The 14589-nt window shown below is 36.8% G+C and overlaps 1 protein-coding gene across 6 annotated transcripts in view; it reads left to right on the top strand.

Moving 5' to 3' along the window:
- Positions 1-14589, top strand: part of UTRN (utrophin) — a 413274-nt gene that overhangs the window by 169481 nt on the left and 229204 nt on the right. For all 6 annotated transcript variants that reach the window (XM_037392250.1, XM_037392248.1, XM_037392249.1 and 3 more), the window contains 7 exons: positions 416-588; positions 5176-5326; positions 6698-6873; positions 8006-8141; positions 10304-10453; positions 11660-11744; positions 13333-13538. In XM_037392250.1, coding sequence (XP_037248147.1) covers positions 416-588; positions 5176-5326; positions 6698-6873; positions 8006-8141; positions 10304-10453; positions 11660-11744; positions 13333-13538 — 1077 coding nt within the window. The remainder of the gene's footprint in view (positions 1-415; positions 589-5175; positions 5327-6697; positions 6874-8005; positions 8142-10303; positions 10454-11659; positions 11745-13332; positions 13539-14589) is intronic.

Raw genomic sequence — 14589 nt, 5'->3', positions numbered from 1 at the left:
AAGTCATGTCTTGTGGCTTGTTTTTTACATGAGGAAGGAATATGTATAGTGTCTTTGTGACATGGGCAGACTTAATTAGTAATGAAGATACTGCTGTTTTGAGAAGTATGGTGTGTCCCTTTACCTCAGTAACAGATTGGGTATATAAAATAGTTCATATTTTTTATAAAAAAAACTGAGAAGGACACATACTTAAAAAGATGTAATGGATCATTCAGTTCAGTTGCTAAAACTGATTTAATCTATAAACTGCTGATGCTCATTGTCATGCTCTTATTTTAGATACTGATTTTTTGGAACAGTGTTTTGAAGAGATGAGGTTTTGGTTGTCTTTATTTTTTTTTTTTTTTTTTATTAAATTATTTCCTCCTGGTGTTGACTTTACTAATGGCTTGTGTCATTACTGTGCTTGCAGAACATAAAAGATGTTTTGGATAAACTTGGGGATCAAATTGCGGTCATACATGAAAAGCAGCCTGATATTATATTGGAAGCATCTGGACCTGAGGCGATACAAATAGGAGATGCGCTAACCCAGCTGAATGCAGAATGGGACAGAATTAACAGAATGTACAATGATCGTAAGTGGTAAGTCAAGGATGTTTGGTTTCTGTGACCACATGGTAAATACTTTGTGTACTCCAATATATGCATTATCCTAATGATCAAGATAGAGTTTGGGAGTAATCAGCTTTAATATATTAGTATTACACAATAATTGCCAGAATTATCAAGTATTGAAACAGTTAACATGCAAATTGTAGTTTGGGTGTTTTTATGAAGCTGATTGCTTTATAAAATAGAATATTTTGTTTATAAAATATAAATTTTTTGTTTTATAAAGGTATTGCAAAGCAAAATTCTAGAAGAAAAATGTGGAGTAGAACATCTTTTAACAAAGAATTCAAGGCTGCTTATGAAGGAGGGAATGAGTTTGTGAAAGAATGGGGCCTTTAAAATACAACATGTTTTATAGTTGCCAATAATCTTTGTTGAAAGTAATTAAAGATGACCGGATTAGAAAATTTTGTTGTTGAGAGAACAAGAGAATATTGAAATCAGTGCTAAAGAAAAGAGTGTTTCCCATTTCCTTTCCACAAATATCAAATAGCTGTAATTTCACTTATGCCAAAAACATTGGGGAGTGGAAAGTTAAACTAAGCTTTGATTTTCCCCCCACCCCTTACAGAAGATACTCTAAACTGAAAATGCCTTATTACCTGAATCAACTTTAAAGTGGTATTGAGTTTGTTTTTAAACATTTAGTCGAACTTGGAAGTGTGTCAGAAAGGCGTTTGAGGTTGGAATTGGTGAAAGTATGAAGGTATGGGTTCAGGAAGTTACAACTAAGCCGAAGATAATCACACTGCAAACAGCAGCAGGCACTAAGATTGCTGCTATGCAAAAAAACCTTAAGAACTGAAAATAATTTTAAGAAACTTAAAGTTAAATGCAAAGGCTCATACTGTAGTTAATTTGCTTTTAACAGTATTTGCTTTTTAGTGGTGATATAAGGTAATGGTTAATGCAAAAGTTCTGTAGAGCATAAAGTAACGTCTAGCTATGTTCACTTACTTTGTAGCACCAGAAATCTGTTATCAAAGACATTTGATAGTGTATTTTGAAGACATATTTTTAGGAAGAGTGCGTATTACATAAGCTGCTGTTTTCAACTCTTTCTTTGGATCACTGGTGTATGTATAGGAATATGAAAATTGGTTGTTGGTATTGTTTAAGCAGAGACTTCCAGAAGTTCTGGGCCATCGGAACAGTGAAGCATCAAGGTTTCTAATAACTCATCAGGCACTGTTGTTTCACTGTTTTTTCATTTGAAAACAAATAGTGGTGCCAGCTAGATACCACTTTCTGTGCTCTTGCTGGCTGCCTGTTCTCACCTGCTGTATTTGGAGACAAATGTTCCAGAATCTGGTGCTTATCTATATTTATGTGCCTGCAGCTATTTTGTTGTCTTCATAGGTATGATGTTTGCTAAGCTTTAGTTATGCCTTTTTCCCCCCGTAACTGAATTGAAATGCTTTAACTCATATTATCTTTTTGTAAGTATGAGCACAATTTCATTTACTGCTTAAATTTGATTTCATTAGGTAGCCAGGGTTAACGAGAAACCTCGTCTTCCGATTGAAAAAGATAAGTGTATCAAAGAATAAGTTCACTATTTATGATTAGCTGGCAAAATGCAACAGATTACCTCCTCAGTTGGTTCACTGAATACAAATTAATACTGTGCTTCAAAAAGTTTGTAAGGCTGTGCATCTTAATGAGAATAGTACTGGGCATGATTTCCATACAAAAGGGACTACTGGACTAGCAATTTAAGCTAAATGGTATGTAGCTTCATGAAGATATCAAGTGCTGCAATTTTAACAGAAGCATATACTTTGATTAACGAATACAATGTTAGTATCAATATTAAAATGCTGTCTTCCGGCATTAGTATTTTTATATCCTTTCTGTTACTAAGGAAGTTTTTTAATCAAGCTTATTCTTGCTTTTCCTAGTGTTGCCCCAATAATAAGCAAGAAGGCTAGAAGACTCTTATGTCCTTGTTAATCTTTGGCTTTTTTCTGTTTCTGGAGCGGGTGGAGATTTTGACAGAACTAGGAGAAACAGCATCTGAATTTTGTGGCAAAAGATTGATTTAGTTTTCAGAGGTAGTAGCGATTTTGTTATAGTGTCAGTTAAGTAGCTGAACCTTTGAAAAAAGCTCTGATGTAGCCAAGCTCAAGTTGGATTAAACTGTATTTAGCAAAGCTTCTAAGTGTTTAACTAAGTCCAGTTGACTTCAATTTGATCTGAACATATGTGTGAAGTAAAATGTCTGTGTGCCTGTGGGGGCTTAATGCTTAGTTGAGCTGTTTGTAACTATGCTGATTCACTAGTTTTGCTCCTTCTGCCATGGACTTTCCCCCAGTGCTAAAGGTGTTGATGACTTGGGAATGACGAGTGGTTTGGAAGCAAGTGTATTCCTGTGGAGGAGGCAAGGAGTAGCCAAGCCTTGGTTGCTGTAGGACAGGACTTCATTACTTTTATCGGGCTGTAGGGAAACAGCAGCATGTGCATCTGGCTCAAAATCAGAGTCAGACTTTGTCTAGTTGCTCAAAATACTGATGGAACTGTAGGCTCGCAACGGAAACGGCAGGACTTAAAGCTTTGTATCTCAAAGTGTTCTCTTCTACAGTTTAAAAATTCTGGATTCTGAAAAGGTCATGTGTTCAAAACTCCCTCAAAAACTTTCATTTTGAAAGGAGCCAATAAAATATTCTTCTAAACTATTTTAAGTGCTTAGACTATCTCTTCTCATTAAATGTGAAATGAGATACTATCATGAGACAGTGTGTTCAGTTAGACTGAAATGTACCTCAGAAATAAAAGGAGATTGAGATCTGGGGTCAGTCTACAGGTTGGGCTAGTGAATTGAGATGTGTGCAGGAAACTGAAACGGTGGAGCTAGGAGGTAAAGTCAGAAAACTTTAAGTAGAGATTTTTAAGGCTTCCTCCTTTATTGGAATTGGTCCACATGAAGAAGAATATTTAAAAAGCCCTGTATGTGCCAAGAAATATGGATGTCTTGCTAAAAATGGGATATAATTTTGATGAAAATAATCCCACTAGGAACTTAGGGACTGTTGAATTTAATTAGTGAAGAAAATTGATGCAATGGTAGCTCTTTTAAAGTTTGGTTTCAGATATCTTTGTTGTTAATGCTGCTCATTTCATATTGCCTCTGTATATATGCAGTAATGCTGGAATGTCTGCTGTTGGAATTAAGGCAAAAATAATGGGCTGCAGATGAGATCTTTGTATTACCATTTGTAAGAAGGGAAAAAGGAAGACCTGGGAAACTGCAGGCCAGTCTCACCTCTGTGCCCAGCAAGATGGTGGAGCAGATCCTCCTGGAAACTATGCTAAGGCCCATGGAAAATAAGGAGGTGATTAGTGACAGCCAGCATGGCTTCACTAAGGACAAATTGTGCCTGACAAATCTGGTGGCCTTCTAAGATGGGGTCGCAGCAATGGTGGATAAGGGAGCAGCAGCTGACATCATCTGCCTGGACTTGTGCAGAGCACACTGTCCCACATGACATCCTTGTCCCTAAACTGGAGAGACATGGGTTTGACGGACGGACCACTTGGTGGATAAGCTATTGGCTGGATGGTCACACTCAAGGAGAACTAGATGATCTTTAAAGTCCATTCCAACCCAAATTCTGTGATTCTATGAAGTTCTTCTCTGTGACGTTAGGGTGTCCTTTTATTAGCAGGAGACCTGACCTCCTATGTCTTTGAAGACTACTGTTTTTATTAGTTTGGGCCAGGATACTATCCAGTCTGTTGGTGTTCCATGTTGTTTTTCATAAGTCCTGTGTCCTTTGAGGTATCTGTACTATTTGCTTTATAATGTTAACATAAAGTTTGCAATCAACAAATAGAAAGCAAGAGACTTTCTCTCCGCCTTTCTGACATGGATTCCTTGTTTAACGTTCATGGACTGTTTTTGTTAGTTTGTTAACATAGTAAAAGTCTCATTTTAGGTAAAAGCAGCCTTTTGGCTGTGATAATGGAGCCTCTTCCGTGCTAGAAAACGTTGCCCTTCGAGTTAAGCTACACATTAATTTGAGGCTGCAAAGATGATGATAATGAAATGCCTGGTAAATTATTGTGTGATTAAATTGCATAAGACTTACTTATGCAGCCCCACTGGTAATACAGTCAGTTCTATATAGTCAAAATCACCTTCACTTATTAAATTCCAGGCACCAGGACCCTATAGTTTATGAATAAAAAAAATAATCTGAGCAATTAATCCTGGTTCATGTTCCACATGTCTGATATCTGAACTGTTTTATCATAAAGAGAAAAAGGGTTATGCAGACCAATTTGATGCAGCTAATCAATCTTCAATGCGAGTGATAGAAAGAAAAGTTTGCTTAGGAGTGCCCCTTCTGCCTTCAGCTGGAAGTTAATGCCAGGCTGTGCTATTGGCTTTTACCAGTTGCTACTATGTCAGGAAGCCTTCAGTACTGGGTCTTGGTTAACCAGGCAGTGTGTTAGCCTTTCTGTTTGTCAAGGCAAATTTCTGCTCACCAGAGTAGGAGTTGTGGCCTTTTCACTGAAGTGGTTTGGGTAATTTTTCAATGCTTTGCTTTCAAACAGTTGCTTTGATAGAGCGATTGAGGCGTGGAGGCAGTTCCACTGTGATCTCAATGACCTCTCCCACTGGGTGACGGAAGCTGAAGTGCTGCTGGCAGATGCCCGTGGTCCGGATGGCAGCCTGGACTTGCAAACAGCTGGGCTGCATCAGCAGGTATGTGTGATTTGTGCAGAAAGCAAGCAAGCCCGAAAGCCTAGATTTTTCTTCCAAAGTTCTGGTTTTCTCTATAGATATATAGATCTGAAGTTAGGCTGTGCAAAATTACACTATAAAAAGTGGTAACTCTTAAAATTTCTTTTTCAGTTGCAGTTTAAACTGATTCTTGGGGAAGAGCTCAACTGCTTATAGTATGGGGTTTTGTAATGACTTTTAGTTATGGATGGATCTGAGCTAACTTGATAATTCAAATATGGCATACTTTTTGTTGTTGTATAAGTTTTGTTACAGCATTAAAAATACATTAATCAGTTAAGAAGTTCAGTATGTTATTTCACTTACTTTCTACTCATCATAAGAAAAATGGACCCCAACAACAGTCAGTTATAACTTAGCAAAACATTTCTTGAAACTATTGACTTTGCATGATCTTGCCTTGTATAAGCAATCTAGAAAAAGAGAATATTCCAATTAGAGATGGCTTGGGTTTTATTGTTTTAGACTTCAGTTCTGGAATTTAATTCCCTTATGTCTTTCTACCTCATCATTATGAAAGAGCAGGCTTTTCTGTTTAGCAAAACTATTTTACTTCCTTTAAATAAGGAAAACATAACTAAGGATCAGATATTTATTTTTTCTTCCCTTTTGGGAGTAATGGTTATCCAAGAATTAGGTGTGTGTTGCAAAAGAAATGTAAGTTCTGCCTACAAAATACAGTTTTTATTTTATCTTTGTTGCTGTTGGGAGTTTTCTCCTAGGACATTTGCGTTCTCTTTCTTGAGATTTCCTGATCTAGCTGCAAATAATTTTTACTAACGACCTAAGGTTTTTGTAGTGGTTAAGGATATTTGAAGGTTTCATCCTGACATCTTCTGACTTTCTTTAGTTTCATGGATTTTCTGAGATGTCTGGGGACCACGGCAGCACAACCATAATAATCCTAGCTAAAATATTGTGAAGTTACAGAAATAATTAGGGGCATAGGTTATGAAAAGAACTGGTTAAAAAAAGTCATACAATCTGTCAGCACTACTAAAAGCTGCTGTACATTAAGAGGAAAGGAATCAAACATGAGTGTGGACTCTTAACACTGATGGTTTAAATGAAGCCTTGTGATCCTAAGTAGCATTCAGCAGCCTATTCTGTGTCATTATCTTTTTATGACACTCATTAGAAAATTGAACTAGATTCCACAACAGACTCCTAATAACTTAAACCAACGGCATCCAATTTTTAAGGAAGATGTCTTTAAGTGCCTGTTTCAGTAAAATAATAGCACCCAGGATTCATCCTGCATATTATGAGCCACAGATCAAAGTCACTGTAGGTCAGTAATAAAATTCCGTGTGGCTTTTATATTTCTGACAGGAACTTGAAGAGGGAGTCAGCAGCCATCAGACCAGTGTTTCAGCACTGAACAAAACTGGGGAAGGGATCATACAGAAACTGTCTGCTACAGACGGGAGTTTCCTACAGGAGAAGCTGGCGGGATTGAATAGACGCTGGAAAGCAATCACCGTGGAGGTTATGGATAGACAACAGAGGTAATAAAATTAATCAGAAATTTGGATGTCTGATCAGATCCGATGAGGAGAGTCTTACTTAGAAGACTCTGGGAGAGGTTCTGTTGCATGCTGTCATTAATCTGAATTTCCCTGACATTCAGACCTCTGTGTTTTGAACTGTCTTCTAGAACCAATTTCTCATAAATGCACCTGCAGCTGGCTGCTTACTGAGTCTGTGTTTGATACAACCCACCAAATGACAATCACAAAACTTCTTTTCTTATGGTTTCCCTTTGTTTTAAAAACAATTTCATTGCTATGCCAGACTTTTTTTAGGAAGGAATACTCAGCTACTTTCTCTGGCTGAAGCTGAACTGTAAGTACATTACCTTGATTTCTGTTTTTGCTTTGTCCAAGACACATTAACTGAAACACTTGTGTTGTTCTTGAATTTCCACAATACTACAAAATAAGATGATTAGGTCTGTGTTTGCAGCCATTTAATCCATCTGACTAGATATTTTCTGAAAAAAATGAAAACCCATTTTGAAGTAGCATTGAATTTACTTTGGAAGATCAAAGTGTTCTGAGATAGATACGTGACTTTTCAGCATGTCTGGGAATATAAGGTCTCCCTTCTGTTCTTACTGCTAAAAAATTGTGTAAGAATCAATCCCTGGAAAAAAAGTGTTAATTCTGGAGGCTATTTATATGTTTTTAACATCTCCTGGCACATTTAGAAACATAGTAAGATTTCTTTTGGCTTAGTTTGAGAAGGTCTGTTAAAGCTTTGTGTGATATAGGGAATTTTCCCTTTGAGGGTTTAGAGACATTTCTAATACTTTTACAAACAGTGACCTTGTAGTGGCTTATAATGGTTGGGCCTGAAGGTGTTGTCGTTACTGTCAATTACGTTTAATGTTTTCTGCAGACTGTTAGAAGTCGATTTTATGACGTTGGAACAGAAATTTATCTATTTTAAGGAGGTAGTATTGAATGGCACCATACTTGCAAATTAATTATGAGGATAAATCCTTTGAATACCAAAATGACTCCTTTAAAATGTGCCAACCACTGAAAAACATGTGACTCTTGCATCAGAAGTAACGTAGGACTGATGTGCTGTGTTCATTGCAGAAATCTATGTGAGTTTTTTGTTTTCCTTTCTAAGACTAAAAGGAGAGAATCAGCAGCTGATAGAGTACAGAAAGAAGCTTGATGAGATGCGTTGCTGGTTGGAAAATACAGAAAATGCTCTGGACACAAGATATACCTTCGACCATGAAGAAAACCTGCAAGAATTACAGGCAAGACTGATTAGTGTGTGTAGTGTATACACATGTATGTCTTCTGCAAAGCATCAAGACATGACTTTTGTGGAGGGGAGTTGTCACATTGTAAATAGCCAAAGGAATATTATGGTTGTGTGGGACAGTTTTGTGAGATTACTTACACAGGAAAGATGCATCCCATAATGAATTCGGGTTGAGTTGATAACTATGTCACCTAGCCAGAAGTAGGTGGCTATGTATTGGAAAGTGAGAAATACATGTACTACTGATAAAATTTAGTAAGTGATATTTCACTGGAGGTGGTGTCCCCCAGTCAACTTTATAATTGTCAAAACTTTAGCAAAAAGCTGGTAAGCTTAAAATGGTAAGTCAGTGCCATTGTCCCAGTTATTGGGCAGCTTTAACACTTTGTTACGTGTGTAAGATGTTATTTACCCTGGTTTTTAAATGATAAGGGTTTTGGTCATTTCAGTTAAGTTGGGTGCTTATGTATGTGTGTATTATTCCTGTTTATTCTGTGGCTGGCTTTGACATCAAAATATCTGTAGTTTGTAGGATGTGTGAAAGAGAATGTTTCTGGAATCCTAAAAGAATGGAAGGAATCGTCAATCCAACAAATCTGCTTACTCATTTTTTAAAAAAAATCAGTAATTTTTAGAAAACCAAAACCAACAACCTTTGTTAGACCAAATCAGGTGGAAAGGCTTGAACTTCCAACAAATGTGTATACATGATGTACAGTAGTTGCAGTTGTGTTTGCCTAATTGACTTGTGTCAGTTGAGTATTTGTAGTCTTGACTATCATGAAAGTTTAACTTTTCTTGTCGTCTACCTTTAGTATAGATGCCTGAAGTAAAAGGTAGAACTAGAATAAGGCGGGAAAGAGCAGAATTTGCTAGAAAAATACTGTTAGAGAATTAAGTACCAATTTAGCCCTATGAAAACATGAACATGTTAAATTGTCGTTAAGTATATCAAGGAAAGGTGAGTTTGCAATAGAACAGGTACTGAGTAAGACTGCTGGGCTGTTCAGGAGGATGGAGAACTTCTCGTCTGCAAAGAAACTCAGAGCTTGCCTTGTTTTGTCTCATCAAAGAACAATGAGAAGGGAAAGGATGACGAGATAAGGAAGTATAGGGAAGATGAGCTATTATTAAAGGGAAGAGGGAATAACAGAAGCTAACTGATCAGCTAGGAATAAATACAGGCTGGGAATGGGAAGAATGTTTCTAAACAGAGCTTCTGGAGCAGCCTCCAATTAAAAAGGATGTAATGTGTTTTAAAAAGTAATGCTTTTAAGGTAGACCATTGAAAATTTAGGATGGGCTCTGTTTGGTACAATGCTTATTGTAGCAGGGTATTCTGTTCAGTGATCTCCCTTCCAGGCCTGTGTTCATGTCACTTTACTATGCATACCTCCGTAATACTGGAGTAACAGAGATTAGTGTAAATATTGGGATGGATAAATGCGATGTGTACTTGCTGTTGTAATTTTCTTTTAATTCTAGTACTTCAAAGACAGAATTTGTGATTCCTACTCCACAGTGCCTTGTGGTCTATAGGCAAATAATAGCACAGTTGATTTAAAGTCAGTGGGAATCCAAGCATAAGTTTTTTCTTTTCCCAGGATCTGACCTGTACTTCATTATTTAAAGAGAAAGAAGGCTGTGGGAGGTTGATCAAAATGAAGTTGTAAGGTTATGTTTAGTTTTTTAAATACGTTTAGAGTACACTTCCTTAAGAATAAAGTACTTTGTAGTGATTGACTGTGTACTTGTATAATGCAAATAATTTTTTTTTTTTTTAAACGAATGCAGGCAACAGTTTTGATTCTTTGAATGTTGCCTTTTGGATACAAATGACACATCCAGAGTTGATCAAACAGAAGCATCTTGTGAGATGAGAATCAGTGTGCATGATGTGAGGCGGTATAGGTATCTTGGCTATTTGCAGTTTTGTGTTTTTTTCCAGTTAGCAACAAATGTTGATATTTGAATAAATGTTTTAATCAGTTCTTGACAGAGCATAGAAACCAAAATAGAAAGTTTTCTGTTACACATTTCCAGGAAAGTTTTCTAAATATTGGAGTTAAAGGAAAGCTTCTCCTCGCCCTCCTCTTTACTTGCTTAAGCATGTATGCATTTTGCTTCTGCCTGAAACTCTTCTGCCCCTTTTAGGTCTTAAGTGAAGAGATGGAAGTACAGGGAGACAAACTGGAATGGCTGAACAGAACTGAACCTGAAGTGCTTTTGGATAAAAATGTTGATCTTCAGGAAAAAGACAAACTTTCTGATTGCCTGCGGTCCCTCAATGTGAGGTGGAACAAGGTGTGCGTTTCTTCAGCATTGGGTACCTGAAGTTGAAAATACAGCGGTGTACTTGGAATGGTTGTTTTCCTTTCCATGTACCTGTGACTTATATAAAATCTCTTGGAAGCCATGCAGGCATGGGCAGGAAACGTGCCCCAGTCCACGTCTACATTAAAACACTGGTGGACATTTTTTTTTTAATTTTATTTTTGTTTGTATTGGCTTTCTTTTAAACAGCTGGGACAAAAATATTTCACTTGAGGGCAACGGTAATGTATTAATTTGAAATTAAGAGAGTCACAATAAATCTTTGCTGTATAGGAAAGTTGAATATTTGCAGCAGTTAAGAGGAAATCAAATGAAACTGTGGTAGGGTTTAGTGAGAAAATCTTGCCAAGTGTGTCTGGGATTCTTTTTGAGTATAACTGCTGTAAATTAGAAATTCAACTGTTCATTCTCAATGGCAAGTGTGTGAGAAGAAAAGAACTTTCTGGCTGGAATAAAACCAGGTTTTTTTCAAGCAAAGCCTGGATGCCTAAGTGAAAAAGGAATATAATTGTTTGGGACTATGTTATAGAACAGGGAGGTAAGAGTTCATTGGGAAAGGGGCTTTTGATAGTTCAGGGAAAGAAATAAAGATGTGTTTTTACTTACTCAGCCCTGAAAATGGGGATTCCCCCTCCCTCACTTTGTGTATTACATTTCCATTGCTGCCTTTTAAAAACTTAAAAAAGGAAAGTGGGCAAACTTGCCTTTACTACGATGGAGTTTAATGGTAATATTCTTTCTTTTTAAATTATCTCTGTTGCTCCACTTCCCTGTCACTGACCACATATCAAGCTTTGTATCATCTTTCCTTCAAAGTGTACTCAAATAATGAGTCATAATTTTGATGCTTAGGTAGTAAAAAATTGTGTAAACAACCTGTCTACAACAGTTCATTTATTTCTTTCCAAGACTGAGGTAAGACACTGGAATGGATTGAAATAATACTCTGAATACCTTTTGGCATAATTTTTATTGTTTTTAAATGCTACCTTATTGAAATATATGATATACCAATATTGATGATATACAAATATGATGATACCAATATTGAAATATATCGGAGGTGTGCTGTTGGAGCAAGTATTGTATAGAATATTTTGTCTTCCAATAAGTGATGACTTTTCTGCTGTTAATATAGGTACTCTTACTGTTTTTATTCCTCTCTGTTGGCTGTAGGTGTTCAGAGAAGTGCCTGACAGAGTGAGAGAATTAGAGGCATTTGTTGGGCAGTCTCATCTTGTTACACAGGCAAAGCCTTCTGGTGAGTGATCAAACCTACTGTTGTGCTTAATTGTATTGAGTTTAGTCCTTTTGGTAGTCAAAAATAATCCGAAAAGGAAAACCTTCCCTATGAACTTAGACAATGGAAATGAGGAAACATTGTCTACTGCTGTACTTGGGGCTAACTTCATGTCACTGTGGGAGAGGAAGGGAGCGTTTGGTTAGGGAAAAAGTCACTCTGCAGTTCAAGGTTGGGAGAGCCCTTTGGTATTCCCCTAAGAGTTCTGAAATGGGGGACTGTTTTAGTAAAACTTTACCCTCTTCATCAGGAGCCAATGTACTATACAGAATAAAAACCAAAACAGCTATGTTTGTGACAGCCTGGATTCCTATGGATTTGTGCCTTGTGGTCATGCCTTTTAGTAATTAAGATCCACTAGAAGCTTCCTCTACAGCTAATTATGTGTGAAGTATTCTCCTGCATGCAGACTCTCTGCAGTCCTATAAATAAAGGCCATTCTGCATCTTTCAGCTCAGAAGGGATGCAGACAGGTCTTTCTTATCTGCTAGACACTTACCTTCCTGAATCTTATAGGGGAAGCTGTCTAAATATGATACGGTCTTGTATTGGACCCTGAAACTGGCTGTCTTTTCAATTTGTTGGAGGCAGATCAGCATATACAGACTGTAAACAAGATGCCTAAGTCTGTTAGAAAACTAAATAAAAAAGACATCCCTTGCCTGAAAAGAATTTGAAGCTTAACTTCAGTAAATTAACTCCATTTTTTTTTTAATTTAGCAGCAATAAACAAAATTTAAGGAGGAAAACCAACTTCTGTTTAAGCCTTTCAAAACCTTAATTCAGCTTGTTTTCTTTTCCTACAGGGTGTTTAATTAAAGCTCCTGTATTTCATTGCTTGAAGCAAGTGTGTAGTATTCATGCTGCAACTTGATTTAACTTGATTTTAGCTTGTTTTCATGGAACTAGAGCACAACCAAACATAGCTCCTGGAGCAAATCCTTACTGTTCAGCTCATTCCTCACTTCTTTGCAGTGTCAGGTTTGAAAAGATAGAAAGGATGGAGCTAAACTGGTGGGCATCTCCCTTAAGGCAGTCGTGTGTTGCGAAGTCCATGAAGCATCTATTGCCGTAGCTCAACCTGCTTGTGCTTAAGTGAATTTCAAGCCAGTGTGGGAAAAACCTTTCTGCCACATAATACAAAAGTGAGGAATACAACTTTAGACATTTATCTTAAATGAAAGGATTATGGTTAGTAAGTGTCAATTCTCTTCTCTGTCAGTGTTTAGCCTCACTCCATTATATTTAATGTCATTTTGCCTTTGCAAGTTTTCTTCTTGTTTGTTTTGTATTTAGGCTGAATCATTTGGGTGAGTCTTTGGAATACAATTAAATAATTAATCACCTTAAAAAAAAAAAAAGGCAAAAGAAATGCCAGCTTAGTTAGTTTCTAGGGGTTAAAGTGTCTCAAATACAAATTTTGCTGTGCTTGCTCTGTAGATGCTGTTGCATATTTAAAGGAATTACTAACCTCCCCTCTAATTCCCACAGTTGCACATGTGGGCATGACTTTTTTTTGTCTTAACAAAAACCCCAAACTCTCTTTCAGGTGTCCAAAAGGTGGTGCTAGTATCTTCCTCATTGGAAATTCCTGTTCAGACTCAGCAGGCTTTAGAACTTTCTGCACCTGCTGATCTGGATAAAACTACAACAGAGCTGGGTGACTGGTTGGTATTGATTGACCAGATGCTCAAGTCAAACATAGTCACCGTGGGAAATGCGGAAGAGATCAATCGGACTATCGCACGAATGAAAGTATGTGTTTTTTTGAAAACCAGTGGATTGGAAAATTGGCTCATGTTTTAATAGCTTGTGCAGTCAGTAAAGAAATTACATGTGTTTTTAAAAAAAAAGAAAAAGAAAAAGAAACTGAATATAAACTTGAAAATTACACTTTAAGGGCTGTCATTATTACACTCCTCACCCCTTTACTATTTCCTGTTAATTCCAGTGTCCCTGTGTGAGCTAGGCACTGCAGTTTGTTTTAAACAAAGCATATAGAGAATGCCTTCTGAAAATGACATCTTTTGGGGAACGTATAGATAGATTATGTTGCAGACTTTGGAGTAGCTTCATGTTTGCTTGGAGGGTGACCTTTATGATGCACTCTTTAGTGGTTTCTAATGAATTTTTTTGTGTTGTAGTTAGACTACACTGATTTCCAGAGACATGCTAAAATGATTGAAAGTTGTAACATTGATGTAAATGTTTCTGTTGATAGCTCAGGCTGTATTGAGCAATGACTAAAGGTGGTATTTGTGAGATGTATGCTGCCATTAAGGTTCATGTTATGTGACTTGATATCAATGAACATGAGTAACTGTAGAGCAAAAGCTGCAGGCTAAACAAGTGTGTCTACCATAATCTGGAATTTGAGAGAGTAATGTGATGTACAGTAACTTTGGAAACACTTTCTTTTAACTGTACAATACTTGTAATATGGGCTTCTGGTATATTACCATAGTGAAACAACTACATTTTTTATACAATATATGGTCAGATTGTTCTTCCCTGTTCTTTTTTCTTCTCTCACAGCCTCTCCCCACCCCTATATATAAATGATCAGAGCTTGGTAAGAGAAAAATAAGTTATGAGAGAGTGAAAAACAGATATGGGAAAATATTGTACAATGACTGTAGTAACTGTGTAGTTTGTACAGGTTAATCTCTGGATTTTCAGTAACTGTAATTCAGAATATTTTTGCTTTTAAAGCAGTACTGTAATAATGTGACAGTTCAAGGGTTACAATAACGATGGGAACAGCCATCTACTTGTGGTGACACATATATGTTTTATCTAAAAATAT

Source organism: Falco rusticolus, chromosome 6 (assembly GCF_015220075.1).
Source record: "Falco rusticolus isolate bFalRus1 chromosome 6, bFalRus1.pri, whole genome shotgun sequence".
NCBI classification, from domain to species: Eukaryota; Metazoa; Chordata; class Aves; order Falconiformes; family Falconidae; genus Falco; species Falco rusticolus.
This window is presented reverse-complemented; position numbering and strand designations above follow the sequence as displayed.